The 20,603-nt window shown below is 34.7% G+C and overlaps 1 protein-coding gene and 1 long non-coding RNA gene across 14 annotated transcripts in view; both read right to left on the bottom strand.

Moving 5' to 3' along the window:
* Nucleotides 1–236: 236 nt before the first annotated feature.
* LOC115222461 (nucleolysin TIAR) overlaps nucleotides 237–20,603 on the bottom strand; it is a 94,951-nt gene continuing 74,584 nt past the window's right edge. For 9 of the 13 annotated variants that reach the window (XR_003882724.2, XR_005003215.1, XR_005003222.1 and 6 more), the window contains 9 exons: nucleotides 15,995–16,100; nucleotides 15,495–15,587; nucleotides 15,298–15,382; nucleotides 13,625–13,763; nucleotides 12,438–12,589; nucleotides 11,270–11,382; nucleotides 8,928–9,015; nucleotides 6,495–6,534; nucleotides 237–5,678 (listed from right to left, as the gene is read on the bottom strand). Coding sequence is in view for 2 of the 13 variants with exons in the window: in XM_036511674.1 (XP_036367567.1) it covers nucleotides 7,598–7,623; nucleotides 11,270–11,382; nucleotides 12,438–12,589; nucleotides 13,625–13,763; nucleotides 15,298–15,382; nucleotides 15,495–15,587; nucleotides 15,995–16,100 (714 nt within the window). In the remaining 11 variants the exon portion in view is untranslated. Of the gene's footprint in view, nucleotides 5,679–6,033; nucleotides 6,535–7,578; nucleotides 7,624–8,927; nucleotides 9,016–11,269; nucleotides 11,383–12,437; nucleotides 12,590–13,624; nucleotides 13,764–15,297; nucleotides 15,383–15,494; nucleotides 15,588–15,994; nucleotides 16,101–20,603 lie in introns of those variants that run through there. The other 4 variants (XR_005003217.1, XR_005003219.1, XM_036511679.1 and 1 more) reach the window with 4 other exon arrangements.
* On the bottom strand, nucleotides 16,274–17,651 carry LOC118767319. Its single transcript, XR_005003236.1, has 2 exons — nucleotides 17,002–17,651; nucleotides 16,274–16,788 (listed from the first exon to the last, which is right to left on the bottom strand). It is a non-coding gene; the product is annotated as an uncharacterized LOC118767319 (long non-coding RNA).

The following is a 20,603-nucleotide window of genomic DNA, read 5'->3' as shown; positions in this document are numbered from 1 at the left end:
AAAAAATAATCAATTCAGAACAAGCATGACTAGCAGAAAGAGATAGATCGATAGATAGTATAAAAAATTCAAGAGTGCAAAGCTACACTTGTCCTGAGAAGCAATCAAAGTTTGGGGTTATTATTAAAACCACGAAATAATTTCAAACATGGTTTTATTTCAGTGCAACTTAAATGGTATGTACAATATTTTTTTCTTTCTTTTTATGAGTGAGGAAACAAACCTCACGTGCTCAGTTTGTATGTTTTTTGGGTTTTTTTGTTGTTTTTCTTTTGTTTTTTTTTTTAGCCAACCAACAGTAGGCATCAAAGTGGCCAGTCTTTCTGGAGGGGAGGGGACTTTTTTTTTTTTCTGAATATCTTTTAATCCCACGAAATGCTACACACACACACACACACACACACACACACACACTCTCTCTCTCAAAAAGGGTTTATAACTTTCTAACTGTTCTTCCGAGATAGCAATGAAAAATCATTCATACTTAATATACACATATACATACATATATATATATATACTCACAAACATACGTATTCGTGCATGCAATAGATAGGAATACAAGCAATTACCCATTCCATTCAACCCACTGGCTAAACTCAGTCGGTAAAACAAGGCTGGTTGCACGAGACCTTAGGCATGGCTTTTGGTTGTAGCCCTAGATACCGCATAAAACAACTCCGCACACCTAATACAAGAGTGTAACCAAGCGCTCATTCAATAAAAGAAATGTTCATACACACACACAATTATACATATAACACATACACACACGTAGATATATATATATATTATATATATATATATATATATATATGCATGCGTGTTCATTCTTTCTTCAGACAGGAACAAAACGGTCAAAAAAAAAATCAACGATAATGTGGAATGACCAAGATATCATAAAGAAAAGGGGGGTAGGGCGAGAAAACGGCGTCTTGAGCAGAGTGAAAAATTTATGTTCATTTTCTTTCAATAGTTAATTTGAAAGCTGGACAGAGAAGCAAGTTCTATTGCTTGAAATTACATCCAAGTTGAATAAATTCAAAATTTTCTGGGGGGAGGGGTGGTTTCTTTTTGTTTTTGTTTTTTTTTTCCTTTTTTTTTTGTAGTATACATATATATATTATTTTTTTTTCCATTCATTTTTGGTTTTTTTTTTTCCATTTCTTCTTTGATTAAAATGTCCATGTGCCAGATTACATATACTCAAAAGGATCATACAAAGAAATTTATACGTTTACAGTTTTGTTCCCTTTGGATGGAATTAGTTCAAGTTCCAAAATAACTCAACGAGAAACTTGCACTCTCAACACAACTACTTGGTAGCAGGACCATTTTGTACCTCCAACTACCGGAGGAAGTCCCCTGACCCTCCCACACTCTCCTAGCAACGAATCAAAGCAACCAACAGAAAAATGGCCAATAAAATATCTCCAATCATACACACATACATATATATATATATATATATATATACATATATATATATATACATACATACACATGTATATGTACGTGCGTGTGTGTGTGTGTGTATATTTGCATGTATGTATAAACATGTATTTGCATATCTAGCGATTACAAAAGGTTAGATATATACATATATACAATGAATATGCTTTCTAATAATAATAATAATAATAGTAATAGTAATAATAATAATAATAATAATAATAATGGCAAGGGAAGGGAGAGGAAAGGAATTTGGGGGCGGACGTGGGACAGAAATAAGCTCAACAAAATAGACGAAATTAGCAATGAGAGAACCCAATATATGAAATAGTCATACAGCAGCAAAATCTGGTTGCTCCCACAACAAATACTGTTCAGTGAAGATCGGTTAATCACTGAGCTGTTTGTTTTTTTTACAAGTTTTGAGAAGCATCAACATAAAAGTATATAACAACAGTCATTCTTCTTCTTCAAATGTATCTATTAATACTTAGTGCGCTGCTGTAGAAGGCAGACACGCTAAACGTATTTTCAGTTCATATCTGCTGCAGTTTATTTTTGCTTTCTTACTCCCTCACCACTCATAATATCACTTAAGGTTTAAAAGGCTTACGTATACATGTTAAAATCGCACAAAACTCTTTAAAAAGGAGATACAATTCTTTCTACCCCCTCCCCTGCATTTTACTGAATTTATTTAGTGTTTCATAGTTGCATTTTTATTTATTTTATTTTTTTTTATTGGCTTTTTATAATTTCTTTTTGTTTTTGTTTTTTTTCATTGTTTAACTTGTATTACAAGCACTGAAGAACAATTTAATAAAATGGATGGAAATAAGTGAGGTATGTTATCTGTCATCTTTGTTAGGGCTTCTGAGTAGCCGTTCATGAGCATGCAAGTATCACCTTATACTGTTGGCACAATCTTAAAACTGGGCTCCTAAGCACTACGTCAGAATTTAACAGGAAAAAACCATCTCAAAGACGTGTCCAAAGCTGACATTGAAATGGAGCTTCTCTCTGCCTGCCAAAACTGAGCAACTAAGAAAATATTCTAAACAACTGAATTCTCTAAGTGAAGGGGATATGTTCCAAACTAAAATAATAATGGACACCAAGTACAAATATAAAGTTTGTTTTATTCCTTTTTTTTATTTCATTTTAACTTTTTTTTTTGTCACATCTAATATTCTTCTACAGACTGGATAAGCTTACTCTTTGCTTAATTCAGTTAACAAAAAATGATGCTCTCAAATTACAGCAGTCAGCTGGTCCACCCTTACAAAATCACCCCTAAGTGCAATAGTTTAACTGCAAACCTTTTTTAGTTAGTTATTCTGTCAGTATCACGGACGTTTGCTTTTGCTAAGATCACAAACCTCGAAAGTTGCAGTTTTTAAAACTGGACAAACGGCTGCAATAATTATATATCCTTCCACACACAAGAGAAAACTATTAAAAAATATATTTGACCCACTTTTTTTTTTCTTTCTTATAAGGTTTTTCAACACTATCAAAAAAAAATTCCCTTTTTAAAATAAATAAAATATATAAGTTACCGTCAAAATAATATTACATGGCAAATGTTACCAAGATTAACTTAGCTAGCTACGTTCCAAATGCTATTTAGAATCCAACGATTAAATATACAAAACATTGCATAGAGCATTCTCAAGGAAGATGAAATTCAATTTATGTACCAGGGTTCTGAAAATGTTTTTCTTAGAGGAAAAGTGATATTCAGTTAACTTCATATTTAGCATTAATCAAATCATGAGAAGAGGAGGGGAAAGTTTTTTTCTTTTTTTTTCTTTTTAGGACACTAGGAGCGATACAGTTTTACCATATTTTTGCATATACAACTCTTGTCAAGGAAAAAGACTTGACTGTCATCAATAAATATTAGGAATATGAGAACAATCAACAATCCCCTTTATCTAAGGTGTGGAATGACTGAGCTGACAGGTGATCAGTGAATACAGGTATGAAAGCATACACACACACATACACACACATTTCTATCATGCAATACCTACTAAATATTTGCTAACAGAATCAGAACCCAAGTAACATCAAAAAGGAAACAGGAGAAAATAGAAGCAGAATTCCAATGCAAGACCATGTTGTGGCCATGACAATTATTAGCTATGATATTTTTTTTTTTTTTAAGAAAGGGGTTAGGGAGTGGAACTTTTTTCCTAAGAGAGGGAGGGACACTATAAAAGAAAAAAAAACAAAAAACGAAGGAGCCAGTAAGGCCAAATCATCACACATACAACATAGAGAATCTGGAAAATTAACTGTTAGTGCTGCTTTTGAGATATTTATGTACACTTTTTCACTTCTGGTCACTTACAAATTGCCAAACTAAAACGAAAAAAAAAAAAAGGAAAACTTATAAAACTAAAAAATACTCAACTTTCTACATTACGACTAACAGGGATCAAATTAATACAGAGAATTGAGTAAAGACAACCAAATGTACAAGCAACTCAATTGGAAATATTTACATTTGGATCACAGCGAGTGACATCACTATAACAAAAAAAATTTTTTTTTTTAAATGCAATGATGGCAATTTAATGAAAGCTAAGAGAAGGGGACATTACATAGATGTATATAACTGAAAGTAATAAAACATTTAACAGTACCTTATAGGTGTCTAAAAGACCTTAGATAAGTTTGCGGGAAGTCGGATAGGTTTGAGAAGTCTACTAGTAATTAATAACAATGGAAAGGAACCAGCCAGATATTTTATAGGCAGCTGCTCTTTAGAGAACTACTTCGCAATTTATGAAATGGGCTTATCAAAATAGACTTTGCAATCAACAACTTGGGCTTTTTTTTTAATCCTTTTTATGCAAAAATTTTTAACTTTTTCAAAATGAATTATTAAATAAGGGGGAAACTAGTTTAAAACAGAAAACTGGATGTGGGAGAAAGAACGAATATTTCATCTGCTGTAAAGGAGGGGGGTGGTGAGATACATAAAATGCTAATAAATGTATCATGGCCAAACTTCATGAACTTAGAGAGAGAGAGAGACAGACGCACGCACGCACATGCACACCACAGAAAAAGGAGAGAAGATTTTAAAATAATATCCCATATTCATTAAACACGGGTACAGAGTTGAAAAAGATTCAGAATACATTTTTTTAAGCTTATTCTTTAGGTATAAACCACCCAACCACCCAACTGCCCAGCCAGCTAAAAAACAGATCCTTAGTTGCACTATTTTGTATAAACATACACACACACACAACTGTATACGCACACACATATATATACATTAAATACACACACACACACACACAGACTGTATGTGTGTGAAGGTGTATAATCTACATGCATACACATGTAATATATATGTGCGCATGTATACATGTATTCACATACATACACACACACATATATATATATATATATATATATATATATATATATAAAACTTCCTCCACTTCTGATAAGATTGTATCAAAGTATAACCACGGGTCCCCACGAACTGTTAAAATAAAGACTAAATCAAATAAAAAAGTAGAGGGAAAGGGGAAGTTTTCAAATTATGTTCATCATTCATTCATCCAGAGTCAAAAATCATTACATTTGTGCATTTCACACCAAAATGGTAATATTATATATATATATACATATATATATATAGATACATACATACACACATATATATATATATATATATATATACACATACATATATATATTCCATTTGAGTAAATTGTTGTTTTTTTTTTCTTTGTTTCTTTTTGTTCTTTTTTTTTTTATTTTACTGCAAGGAAAGAAGCTTTTTCCTGTTTGCCACCATTCCTACCACCACCATTATTATCATTATTAATAATATTATTATCATCATTATTATTATTATTATTGTTATATTATTATTATTATTATTATTATTATATTTAACCATTATCAGTCATTATCATCATTATGAAAACTGATGACTATTTTAGTATTGTTTTCTTGATTTTTTTTTTAGTTTTTTGTGTTTTTTTGTTTTTTTTTAAATCTTTTTTTAGGATTTTTTTTTTTTTTTATCTGTAATCTATATATTTCTAGCTATATGGCTACATTAATAGTGCTATGTACAGGATTTCTGCAGTTATAAGGTGAACCGAATATTTCTTGTGTTCCCTGCTGCAGTTGTGGATACATAATCGCAGTTAGGGCCGACAAGGTCTGCACTTAGTACGGAGCTTGTGGGTAGCCTGAAAAATACCAGAAAGAAACCAGAGTTGAGAAAAGAACACAAAAATTAAAAAAAGAATTAAAGGTCACTCCTAGTGACAAATGTAAACTGCATGCATGAAGAAAAAAATAATTAACAGAAGTTACAAAAATATATAGTTCAATATTTTACATCATTAAAAACTGAGTAAAACTATGAAAAATTAATCTATATACAAACAAAACAACAAAGCATAAATTAGATACTTATGACTAATTAAATTCAATTACTTAAAGAAAAAAAAAACTACAGTTTTTTTTCTTTTTTCAAAAAATTTAGTTTCAAAAGCTTCTTTACTGAGGCTGTAGACAAAAGGCAAACAATTTAAGGCAAAATATTTGTGATATATATATTTTATTCTCCAATTTTCATTACAAAAGTGGAAAGTAAATTAAACCTTTGCCTATAAAACACCGTAACATTAAGTTGGTTGGATTTCTAATGGCCGTCCCAATATTAAATTATACAAGGTCAGTCACTTGTTAAACAAAATTAGAGCTATTAAAACATTAAAAAAAAAAAGTTAAGGGAAGAGGGGGGGGGCAATATTTTGTTAGGCAAAGTCAATTGGTGCTCTTGTTTAAACATCCTTTAAAGACATACACCTGTTTGTGTGTCAGTATTATATATATACATTTTAAAAAATCCTTTTTGTAGATTCTGAGATTGACTCATAGAGTTGAGTAGCAGTGAAAATCCTAAGGTTTTCAAGATAAAAACAGCAGCAAATTTTCATGCAACAAGTGAATGAAGTATAAAGCCCAATATTGCAAACAGGACTGAAATGTATGCCAACCTGTTGATGAAGGTTTCATTTTAGTCCAGCATCTTCATATCTGAAAATGTGAAAAAAAAAAAAAAGAAAAAAAAAATTTTAATAAATGCTCATCCAAACTTATCGTTTTAAAGAAGTTTGTTTAAATACAAAATTAAATTGAAAAAAAATTTTTATTTGCAAAAGTGAAATTCGGAAATTGGGTAACAGAAAAAAGTGTGTTATACAAATTTGGACAAAAGTGATTGAATAATGATATTTTTTTATAATAACATTCTTTCAAATCAACAAACCAGCATTAGGCAAAAGATAACCAACTACTAGCCATAGGAAGCATTTTTACCAAAAAACAATTAGCATTGTATTGAAAATATTAAATTTGCTGACTCCTTTTATTTAGATATTCAAACCTAACATGCTTACTGATTTTATGAGGTAGTAAGGCAGCCAGTTTATTAGAAATATGCAAAGAAAAAAATTTTTTTTTACATATAATATATATATAAATATATATATATATATATATGTAAAAACAAAAGCAAAACCTTTAGAAACCAACCATGCTTCTCATCCATATTTTAATATAAAAAAAATATATTTCACGTGGTATGTACTGCCAAGTGAAAGAGCTAAAGAACACGCTACAGAAACTTGTGAGCAAAAAGCAACAAGGGAATACAAACTTCTATAAAAAAAAAAACAAACCTAGCTTAGTATTTTTATTAAGTTTTTTTTTTTCTAAAAACATAAAAATTGCAAGATTCTCCCACCCCCACCAGCATAGTTCTATGTTGGGAAATATTGAGATAAATCTTTGAAAGTGAAACAAAACAAACTACGGTTGTGTTAGTAACTATTAAAAAGAATGCCAAGCCAAAACACCGACTCAAATCAATTTCCAGAGTGAGTAAGAGAGGTTTTATCAAAATTCAACAAAATATCTATCAACAAATTGCAATCCAAAAAAGAACTTTGTAGCAAAGAAATAATAATAAAGAATATCAAAAAAAATTTTTTTTTAAGAAAAAACTCCATCTAAGAAAATCAAGTTCTGAAAATGTTAATGTTGTTAAAAAAAGACAAAATCAAATCTGGATATGCTTACTGTGACCACCAACCAGAACCTAATTGTCCTCTTCCAAGTAGCTATCTGGAAAATTGAACAACATTTCAACTAGACATTGTTGAAACCATGCCACAAAAATGACAGCGATGGGTCAAAAAAGATCAACTGGGGCCTGGGAAGCAGAACATCATGGCAAAAGAAATCTAATTTTTACGGCTGATGCTGGCTGATAGAGTACCAAAACCACAACGAATAACTCTCTCAATATTATGAATTGCACATAAAACGGTTATTGCTCTCCGATGAAAAGATTCAAAGGGGAGTATTATAATTAAATCTTAAGCCTGCATTAATTTGAAAAGACATCACAAGAATAACTGGCTTTTCCTTTCATTTTCAATATTCCATTACATGAAAAGATAAAACATGCAAAAACTTTGCTCAATGCTTTTCGGTTTCCATCTCGAAACTAAATTCCCGGCATTAAAACATTCTTTAATCTTGCTCTACGATTATTATTTTTTATTATATATATATATATACACACACGCACACACAATATAGTCCTGTCATGCGAAACAATAACTCAAGAAAACATGCAGCGTTATCTACATAAAATACAAAGTCATCTACAATGACACACCTTGGAGTTTCTACATTAATAGTAGCTTTGGAGGATGTAAAATAGCAGCGATGCTTCAATATTAATGTGTGTGTGTGTAATTTAGTAAACTCGTTAGTAATAAGCCAGTTAATCATGTAACTTGTTCTTAAAAGCATGAACTGGCATGCTTTAGTGTTGGGAGGAATATTATTCTGTGCTTTCTAGCATAAACAAGCTCTACTTTCTTTAATCTCATGAAAATATCACAACCCAACAGATTAAAATAATAAAGAAATGAAAACAAGAAGCAACCCGGTTCCTTGAGTAGGATCAGCTTAGAGACTGGATACAATGATGGTTTATAGAATTTAAGCATTTGACAAAAAAATCCATTTTTCAAATCCAAAGAAGGGAACTAGTTTCTCCTCTCAATATACACCCCATTTCTAACAATATTTATATATTAACCAATACTGTGTATTTAGGTTTTATTGAAAATATTATATACCCCATTCCATAAAATTTAGAAGAGAAATAAATAGAAAATTAAAATTAAAACATTGCATTTAATATAAAGTGATCAACATATCCGAGATATGCTTAAAAGCTAAACTGTATGAATATTGATTTTGAGGTGTACCTATTAAAAAAGTAAAGAAAATCTATCCAGATAGTAAAACCAAATTCAGAATAAATCTAACCAAAAATCTTGAAGAAGATTCTATGGCTGAAAAAGCTATAAAGTGGAGAAAGAAGAAAAAAAAGTATATAAAAATCTTCCAACCTGCTGTCAGCCATTTTACCTCAGCGCCTGAGGGCATGATGCCAGAATGCTTGCAATCATGGGATGAAAAGGGGATGAGATATCACCCCTAGCAAATGGAAAAATTTAATGTCAGCAACAAATAGTCGGGTATTGAGTTCAATGAACAGAAGGATGAAGCTAATATCAAACATAGCTGTCCCCGATTATGTAGCCTAGTGAACAACAGTGTCTCAGAGCACTGAAAGGAATTTCTCAGCGCTGCTATATAACAGGCAGGGTAGAGACTAAAAAGCAGCTCTCATCATAGGGAAGGTCAAAAGCCACAGAACTGCATCTTTGGAAAGCTATTTAAAACAATTCTGAACTGAAGACAAGACCATTAGAGAAACAGATGTCAGTATCACATTATAACCACTATGTTCACTAAATAAAAGACAATAAAAGCAGGTGTTTAAAAAAGGGGGTGGAGGAGACATTGTTACAATCTAATTCGTACAATTATTACCCGTAATAGAACTAAAGCATTATTGGAACTTATTGCAGTGAATTCAGTCTTTCAATCTTGTGTATTTCTTTTTATAATTTTTTTTTTTTTAAGAACTAATTCAAAACACAAATAATAGGAAGTGCAACAAGGCGTTTGTCAGCAAAATAGAAACATAAAATGCAAATGGGAGTATCTGCTAAAATGCTGATTGTTGTGTATTTTGGAAGGAAAGGGACAAACATGGAAATAAAAAAAAAAGAAAGAGGTTAGTGTTATCAGTTAAAATGGAATGGGGTTGAGAAAGATATAACATTCTAAAATGCCAGCCGTGAGTACTGTAATTGACTTGGTGGCATTATATAGTTGCCATTTTTAATTCCAGTAGACTACCAACTGCCCGACTATGTTTAGATATTAGGCTAATCCAACTGCTCATTGAGAAAGAAAATGAGATTCTTACTGATTTATATAAATTTACATGCAATAGTAAGAGAAAATAGAGGTAAAAAACATTTAATCTTGTTATATATAATATATATGTATGTATGTATAGTTAATTAGTAAATTGTAATGTGAAGAGAGAAAAAAAAATGAAGCAATTACACTTTGGGTGAAGCCCAGATAGAATAGTTGAAACATGCAAAGCTGTTACATTGACAATATGTAGTGGTATATAGAAAAATAAAAACCCGATTACAACTTTTAGCTTTAAAAAATAAGAATAGCCCCCCATATATAAAACTTGGTAATGATGGCTACAAGTGTTTTGTATTTGTGCGCACACACCTGTGCATGTGAGTATATGTGTTTGTGTGTACATTAAACCTAGCCCCTCAACTGTGTCTGCATCCTATATGGATATAGGAATGGCTATTTAGTTAAATAAAAGTTTGCTTTGCAATCACAAAACCCTGAGTTTGACGTCAATGCTTGGCATCTTGAACAAGAGGTAAAACTAGTCTTCGGTTGACAAACCATCAAAGACAGCCACAGCAGATGGACTTTTAATTTCAATTCAGCGGCTCAGCACGGCCACACTGATTTTGCCTGAAGATTACATTAATAGTTACAAGTGTCTGTGGAACTCTCAACCACTTACACAAAGGAGTAGATAAGTTCAGTTGATCTAACAACTGGAATTCTTATTGTCAAAACTGACAGAAGATTTTCTTTTTTCCATAACATAATCAACTAGAATTTACAGGAGTTTATAGATTATATGGAACTCTAAAGTGTTTTTGTACCCCACATATTATTTAAGGCGGTAGGTAGGAGTCAAACTAAACTAGATTTTAATGTGTTGCTTAATTGAAAATAACAAATACGGGGAAATGGGGAAGGAAAAATATATGGGTGTAGTAAATGAATGAAGGAAAATGAAGGGAGGAATGAAGGAGAAAATTCATTATTCATGCAGAGGGAAAGACTTGTATCCACAAACTTTGAAAGAAAAGCTGAAGGGTAAGTTGTCTGCTAGAAAACCAAGTCAAGTGTAAAACGGAAGTTAGTAGGAGAGGAGGGAAAAAAAAAAAACGTAACAGATTTAAGATAAAATATAAAACAAAACAATATTTTCCAAATATTAATAAAGAAAAAAAAAAAAAACAGAACAAAATGCCTAGCAAATTCAGGGTATTAAATTTTTCCGTCTTCCAAATGAGAAAATAAAATAAAAATAATAATTAAAAGAAAGAACATTCTTTAGAGAAAAAAAAGGACAACCAACGAAACCATTAACCAATGAATTCTGTTGGTCGATAAAGAAACCCTGCCACCTCTCCCCAAAAAAGGATGCACCCTTTTAAAGAAAAATAGTCTTTAATGGAAGGGGGTTATGAAGATAAATATGCAGGTAATGTATGATAATACCTACCCTGCTGCAGAGGATAACCAAGCATAGTTTGCTGCTGACCATTAAATTGCTGCTGTTGCTGGCCAGGCTGCAGGGGAATTTGGCCCCATTGTTGCATTGCGGGGACATTCATCCTGTAAAGAAAAAGAAAATATTGGTTTAATTCACTACCTTAATCATGGGTTCGTGTAAGTTGTTTTCAAATACACGAAAGCTGCAATCCAGCAGTCTTCTTTACACTTTCATAGTTCATTCACCAGATTGTGTGTGTAAGAGAAAGAGAGAGAGAACCAACCAGAGTGGGAGGGTAGGAAGAACTCCACCCAAAGCAGATTTTTGTAGCCAAAATAAAAACATGCTAGATGTTGCCAAGAATGTTTTGAAAAAGCACCGGTTCTCGTCTGATCACCGAAGTTAAGCAACGTCGAGCCTAGTCAGTACTTAGATGGGTGACTGCTTGGGAAACCTAGGTGCAGTAAGCATAGCACATAGTTTTTCAGCGGTGGTGCCCCAGCATGGCCGCAGCCTTCAGGCTACAAGGATTTTAAGGATTTATGCTTTTAAGATGTAACCACTATGATGGAAATCATATACATTGGTTACCAGCAAACATTTATGCTATCAGTGGTTTAAGCCATATGCTGCACAACCATATGGTACCTCGGGTATCTCCTATAGCACTGGCTGCACAGAGCTTTGAGTAGATTTGTGGAATGAAACCGAAAGAAGCTCATACGTACAGGGGTTATACATGTGTGCTTACATCTCCTTGTCTTGATTGTAGTAGTGCTCAATTTAATACATCCAACAGTTGTAAAATGAGCACTTTATTTCACATCTTCCAAGGAAACTAGTTTGGACTAATGGAAAAATACCTTTCTAATTCCATCTGATCTATGCAAGCATGGACAAGTTATTACAATGATGATGATAGTCACCCCATTGCCTGCATTACCCACTAGGTCCTTTTTGTAGCCTAGAGTATACTGTGCTTGGATGTTGGATGTAGCTCCAGGCTAATTTGGCTGCTACTTCTAGCAGATTGAGCAATAACACAGAGGCAGTTTTGTAGTTTGTAGCAACGAAACATCTTGCACAAACAACATTTGTAGATAACCAATGTAGTTTGAGACTTATTGGAAATGTTTAAATTGAGTAACAAGAGGAAAACTGTAAAAAGTTCACTTACCCAGCATATGCTTGGTAGTTATAACCTGCCCATTGATTCATTCCTCCTTGAACATAGCTGCTCTGGGCCATATTTTGATATGGATAGCCCCAATAACCCATGTTACCATAAAACTGACCATAGGCTGAAGGGGAGGAGAAAGGTTGCTGTTGCTGAAAAGAGAAAGAAAATCGATGCATTTTTTTTCTTTATTTCACATCCTATATATAAACATCAATTGCTAGAAAATTACAAATCCATATCAGATACTAAAGACAACAAGATCACAAGATGAAACCTCCTGCTTGTATACTGAATGTGAGCACTTTTCCAAGATACAAAATATAATTATTTAGAATTTAATAGAGTTCTCAATAGGCATATCAGCATTTAATTGCTATTCAACATCCCATGATTGCTAAGAGTACCTATTTCTTTACTACCCACAAGGGGCTAAACACAGAGGGGACAAACAAACGGATTAAGTCGATTACATTGACCCCAGTGCGTAACTGGTACTTAATTCATCGACCACGAAAGGATGAAAGGCAAAGTCAATCTCGGCGAAATTTGAACTCAGAACGTAGCGGCAGACGGAATACCACTAAGCATTTCGCCCGGCGTGCTAACGATTCTGCCAGCTCACCACCTTAATTGCTAAAAGTACCGACATAACTAAGGAATTCATTCAACAGGTCATCAACATAGTCTGTCCTTGGGCCAACGCAAGAAATATTTATTTAAAACTTGGTAAATCATCATCATCATCATCGTTTAACGTCCGTTCTCCATGCTAGCATGGGTTGGACGGTTCGACTGGGGATCTGGGAAGCCAGAAGGCTGCACCAGGCTCCAGTCTTATCTGGCAATGTTTCTACTGTTAGATGCCCTTCCTAACGCCAACCACTCCGTGAGTGTAGTGGGTGCTTTTTAAATGCCACTGGCACAGGTGCCAGGCGAGGCTGGCATCGGCCACGGTCGGATTGGTGCTTTTTATGTGCCACCTGCACTGGTGCCAGGTGAGGCTGGCATCGGCTACGGTCGGATTGGTGCATTTTACATGCCACCTGCACGGAAGCCAGTCGAGGCGACCACCTGAATTTCAATACACAAAACAACATTCTTGAAAAAGTAAAATGGCCTGGTCACATAGAACTGTTAAACTATGAAGTACTTCCACAAAAAAGATTTTTTTTTTTAATACGCACCTCATTAGTGACAGTTGGCTGACTGCTTTGGTTAGGATCATTAGATTCTTTACCCCAGGAACACTTCACAGGTTGATCTGCAATCACATTGCCATGAACACCACAAATTGCTTGAGCAGCAGATTCCTTTGAAGAAAATCTTTTAACGGAGAGAGAAAGATATAAACATTTTATTAAGAATTATTTATTTCATTAGCTATGTAATACAATTAACAAAATTAGCCTATTAAGTAGCAAATGTTATAAGTTTTAAAATGTCTAATTCTAAATTAACTTTGCGATAATGAAGAACAATAATGAAGTTGTGTTATGGTACCAATTAACAAACATATTAAGGTACCACTTAGAAGTATTAAAAAATTACTTTGTGCATCTTTCATGAAAGTAACTGATGCAAAAGGTATGAACTTTTCACATACATACTAAACCTGTTTTAATGAATTCAATGCTTTCCAAGGTAATAAAATTAGTCCACCATTCAGTGATAAATGGACAAGTGACAATACACTCAGCTGCCCACCCATTTTTATGCAATGCCAAGCAACCTCTCATTGCAGTGAACGAGAGAGTTTCAACAATAAGATTCCAAAAGCTGTCTAAACACTGATACTCAAAATATCACAAGGCTGTAAAATCCAGATATTAAATGAATGTATACTTATGATATTATGACCAAAAATTTCGTCTTGACGACGCAATGGAAAAGTAAGCGAAGGAGGGGTGAGGCAGCTTCCCACCCAACCTCTTCAACCTACAGACCATGACAGCAAATAAAAGTTGAAGTGGCTCAACTAAATCTCAGATCTGCATCCAAGATCCAACTTGGCACTCACTACCTCGAACTTTTTAATATAAGAGAGTCTAAACATTTACCACCACTAAATAGCTTTAAGTATTAATTTGAAACTGTACTAATAATAACTGATTTGTTGACTATGGATTATACGCTACACTATAAATGAGATTTTAGACTTCTAACTAATAAGCTTATATCACATATTTCAATTTTCTCAACTGCAAAACGTGTGTGATTTCAAAATTTCTTGCAAAGAAATTCCTACCATGACAAATGAAATTAACCCTTTCATTACCAACCCAGCTGAAACCAGCTCTGGCTCTGTAGTACAAATGTCTTGTTTTCATAAGATCTGAATTAAAATCTTTCACCAAACCTTAGTCACAATTTATGTTCCTAACACTAGCTGAATGATAACTAAGTTATTAAAGTAATTGGAAGAAACGCAGGGCATCTCAAAATAAATACAGTAACAAAAGGGTTAAGACTACTTTCACCAAAATACCCAAAATATTTACCGGGAATGCCAACAGGATAATACAAAAAGCAAAGGACCAAGACAGTTCATGGTCGCTCACTGCCACATTTAATTTGCTAATAGTTAAGAAAAGATGGACAGTAATAATAATTTTATGTCTGCCTTCCATGCCAAAACAGATTGGATGATTCAAAGGATGACACTTCTACAGCTGGATGACTTTTACAACCACTTTACAGAGTGTAATGGGTGCTTTTTCTACACTAGTGAGGTGACCATGGAGTATAGTATGACTTACTACAGTTATGCCAAGTACCAAGTTGAAGCCAACAGAAATTTTAAGGAGAAGAAGGTAGTAAATGAACCTTTAATCACTTGTAACTAAAGTGATCAACTTACCGAATGAATGCATAACCTTTATCTTTGAAAACACGAATTTCATGAATTACTCCATATGAATTGAAAGTCTTCCTCATCAGCTCCTCTGAAAAGCAAATTTTTAGGGTTTAAATTAGAAACTGAAAGATGAAGCTATGTGGTAAAAATTTAGAAATATACAGAACAAAGATTAATAGTTAAGGATCAAATATATTTACCTGTAAGACCCTGAGAGATACCACCGCAGTAGACTGTACAGTTGGTGGGACTGGACTGGTTGTATACTTCTTCATAAGATAGCTGCTTTGTATCTTAAAATATTGATCACAAAACATTTCAATCAGATAGATACAAACATGATTAAGTGCATGTGTGTGTACGTGTGTGTGTAAATCGATGGAGAAAGGGGGGAGAGTGCAGAAAAGCACGAATTGCACACGTAGTTTATTCAGGGTGATAAAGGGATTTTTCATTAAGGTAAACACTATTAAATGTATTTTAACTAAGACAGAATTAAAATTATCATGAATATTGTGTTAACGAGAAAAACTGCCACTGCTGGACTTTTAATGACATGATAATAACTGAGCTCTTAATTATCACTTTTATTTTTACACCAATTCAGTGTATATAGGTATGTTTATGTATGTATGTGCATGCATATATATGAAACAGTAACAGTAAAAAGTACAAACAAAAATTTAGTATATTTACTTACTGTCTTTTTGACTTGGAGCAGGCGGCTTCCGAGTGGCCCAATTTGTCCTGATTGGCCTACTGCCCAGCCACTGTCCATTCATGGTGTTTATTGCAGTTTCAGCATCCTATATTAATAACAATACATCACATTTAATCTTACTTGGACATTTGGCCATAAGGTAGCTGTGAAATCATTAGCATGAGAGTATTAATATATAATTCAACAGCAAACGTCAGGTCTTTAAAGACACTCTGGAAAGCTTTTGTTAGATCTATTAATATATAAAATGGGATTTTCGGTCTGCAGTGTACAGATGGCTATGTATGCAACAATAACAATAGTATTATAGAATATTGTCTTAACCTCAAAATTTTCTGTAGCTACAGCAACCATATCCCTACTTATTACTCAGCTGCATTCAACACCTTCCACATCATCATCATCATTTAACGTCCGTTCTCCATGCTAGCATGGGTTGGACGGTTCGACTGGGGATCTGGGAAGCCAGAAGGCTGCACCAGGCTCCAGTCTTATCTGGCAGTGTTTCTACAGCTGGATGCCCTTCCTAACGCCAACCACTCCGTACTATTGCTAAATTAACCCTAAAGTTTAATTAAACTGCATCAACTGAAATGGCATTCATTCTAACCAATAATAAAATGTAGTCATCATGCCATTCAATGTATGTAACTTATTGAAATTCCAATAGAAGATATAAGGGCAAAAACTTATGAAAATATGCAAGCTTCTGGAATATTAGCAGTTAGGGGAAGCTGGGTGTCTTATTTACATCAGATGACCTCACTTTAACCCTTTAGTATTTAAACCGGCCATATCCGGCCAAAATAGTTAATCTGTTTTATGTTCAAACTGACCAGATCCAGGCTCTCACACCTACCCTACAATGTTATTCTACATTAAGTAATTACATCATCAAGATCTTGAAGATATGAGATAATGCATGATTAATTCAAATCAACAAGCATTATGTTTGATTGAATAATCTGAACACTAAAGGCTTAAACACAAGGAGGAAGTCTAACAATGCATTGGATATTTGAGCAAAGTTGTACAAATATAAGTCAAAAGTAAAGAGAAGCCTGTATGTTAAACAGAAACATACAAGTATTTTAGGATAATAGGACTTGCTAACATTCTCATTTCAATAACCAGAATCGGCTGATACAGATGAGAAAGAGAGATATCTGGGAAGCTAGGGTCTTATCTAATTGCATTAAAATCTGTGAGACAGGACAATGACTGCATGTAAACAGTTTTCATTGTACTGTCCAAAGTTGCAATGACTGCTGATTCCAGTAATATCTGGCTGAGAATATCAATGAAGAGAATGCAGACCACTGAAAAGCTTGCAGAAGTGCAGATAAGGCTCTATAAAAGGTGACACAAGACCAGAATTTTAATAATAAGGATCATCAGAGAAAAACCGACTGTAAAAAAAGGCCTTAACTCAGTTTCACATCTCAGCTGTGGTAAGTTATAAATAGCAGAAATTAAAGAATGGTGAGGAGAATATTTGCCTGAGGCCCGAAGTCATGGGGCTGAGCATGGGTGTGTGTGTAAAATCATCATTTAATGCCCACTTTCCATGCTAGCATGGGTTGGACGATTTGACTGAGGACTGGCGAACCAGATGGCTGCACCAGGCTCCAATCTGAATTCAACCTAAAGCAGTGTCTGTTCATTATCAGCAGGCAGTTCTTAGAGCAAAATGCAAGCGTCCACACTGGTTAGTTCCAGGAATTGTACTTTAGAAGGGTGTCTTTTTTTTCTCACCTGTCTACTGTAGCCTCTACTTTGAGATGATGTAGAAGTCACTAGATATCTCATATTGATTGGTATAAACACCAACAGCTGGTAGCTCAATAAATTTTGTTCCACTGAAGACAGTGTTTAAAGTGAGGTCATCTGATGTAAATAAGATACCCCGCTTCCCTTAACTACTAATACTGATTGCTATGTCACCAGCAGAGTTCCAAAGACTGAATGATAAACTTATGTCTTATCAATTTAACTAGCGGTTAAACCAAAAAGACAGCCACCAGGAAACCTGAGCAGCTTATCTTAATGATGCCAAGGGGCCAACCAAACCACATCTAAATGTGCAAGTACTTGAGCTGCGTTGTTGAGCAAAGACGAGACAGCAGCCGGCAAGTCAAAGTAAGGCCTGATGCAAGAAGATCAACCATGAGGTCATTCGGTACATTATGGAGACACAGCAACATCGGCAAAAACACAAATAGATTGTCTAAGAATGTAAGCCTTGCCTGCAGCAGGGTATGAAACATGTACCCTCAGGATAAATGACACAAAGAGAATGACATGGTACAGGTAAACAATGTGGCTCTGTTGAAGCACCTGATAATTCAGCACTGAAAGTGGTGGGAGCAGAAACAAAATTGGTGATGATTCTCAGTGTGAAAAGTGCAGAATATAGGTTCATAGGAAAGAAAGAGGGCGTATTGACAAACAGGAAAGCTCTTAGCAAAGGTTGCAACCCAGCATGAAATCGGATATAGTGAGGAGAATATTTGCCTGAGGCCCAAAGTCATGAGGCTGAGCATGGGTGTATGTATGTATGTATGTATGTATGTATGTATATATATATATATATATATATATAGCTTTGCGTAAACCATGGTCCGTTTTGTTCTCTCACTTTATTATCATCTTATAATCATCTCATAGTAATGAATTTTATGACTCTTATTACTACCTCAGTCCATCTAAATGTATATATTTGTCATTACCTGTCATAAATAGCCTTTTTTATTTGCAATGTGCATTTTCGTTGATTTTTCATATTTTACCCTTACATTTCCACGTGTATTTTATATTTTATTTTATATTTTCTTTTTGTAACATATTTCTACTATATATATATATATGCCGGTGGCACGTAAAAAGCACCATCCGACCGTGACCGTTTGCCAGACATGTCTGGCACCTGTGCAGGTGGCACGTAAAAAGCACCCACTACACTCATGGAATGGTTAGCGTTAGTAAGGGCATCCAGCCATATAAACATGGCCAGATCAGACTGGGCCTGGTACAGCCTTCTGGCTTCCCAGACCCCAGTTGCACCGTCCAACCCATGCCAGCATGGAAAGCGGACGCTAAACAATGATGATGATATATATATATATATATATAAAATCATCATTTAGCGTCCGCTTTCCATGCTAGCATGGGTTGGATGATTTGACTGAGGACTGGCGAACCAGATGGTTGCACCAGGCTCCAATCTGATCTGACAGAGTTTCTACAGCTGGATGCCCTTCCTAACGTCAACCATTCCGAGAGTGTAGCGGGTGCTTTTACGCGCCACCGGCACAAGGGCCAGTCAGGCAGTACTGGCAACGACGACGCTCAAGTGGTGTGTTTTTTACATGCCACCTGCACAGGAACCAGTCCAGCGGTGCTGGCAATGACCTTACTTGAATGTTTTCCCGTGCCAGACACCATATATACAGAGCGAGAGATACACATCTTTTGAACATGTTACCTCAAGGATATGTTCTTGTTCCTCATCAAATTTTTTCCTTCACACACTTCCTCACCCGCTCATATAATGTGGAGTAACCACTGTATGTTGACCCACCCATCAATATTTATCACTCCTCTCCCCATCTTTCTTTTTTGTTATCTCCCTCCGTAAGACTACCTGTTTTTTACCTATCAACCCGTCAAGATTAAACTTGAATCCTGACAAACCTCCAGCCCATTAACCGTTTAGTGTTTAAACTGGCCATATCTGGCCAAAATATTCTACCTGTTTTATGTTCAAACTAGTCAGATATGGTCATTCATAGCCACCTTATTGTGTCATTTTAAAAATAAACAATCACATCATTGAAATCTCAAAGCCATGAAATGATGCAAGATTAATTTTACATGGTGTGAATACATAAGCTTTACATTTGACAGAATAATCTGAATGCTAAAAGGTTAAAGCATGGAAAGTACATGTAAAATAATAAATATGCCATTTGAGAGCACAGGCTCACTCCATTACTTGACCCAACCCATCATCCAAATTTCCCTCATCACTTTCACACAGGTTTTTCTTGTATCCCCAAACACCCTTTCTCAAAAATAAATCTGCATTTTTCATCATACTTTATACTTGTACTCTCCTAGTTGTGCGTGGGGGGGGGTCTTCTCACCTTGTAAGCTACCAAGTAACCATACTAACACTGGTGCCAGAGAAAAAGAATCCAGTCCACTGAAGAGTGGTTGGCACTAGGAACACCATCCAATCATAGAAACCATACTGAGAGTGAACCAGTAGAGCAAGAGGTGTCCCCACAAGCTTCAGATCTCTCCAACTGCCTAATGCATGCTAACATGGAAAAGGATCACAAAATGATTATACAAATGCATGCACATACATAGGCGCAGGAGTGGCTGTGTGATAAGTAGCTTGCTAACCAACCACATGGTTCCGGGCTCAGTCCCACTGCGTGACATCTTGGGAAAGTGCCTTCTGCTATAGCCTCGGGCCGACCAAGGCCTTGTGAGTGGATTTGGTAGACGGAAACTGAAAGAAGCCTGTCGTATATATATATATGTGTGTGTGTGTGTGTGTGTGTGTGTGTGTGTGTGTGTA

The sequence above is a fragment of the Octopus sinensis genome, linkage group LG2 (genome assembly GCF_006345805.1).
Source record: "Octopus sinensis linkage group LG2, ASM634580v1, whole genome shotgun sequence".
In the NCBI taxonomy this organism is placed as follows: domain Eukaryota; kingdom Metazoa; phylum Mollusca; class Cephalopoda; order Octopoda; family Octopodidae; genus Octopus; species Octopus sinensis.
This window is presented reverse-complemented; position numbering and strand designations above follow the sequence as displayed.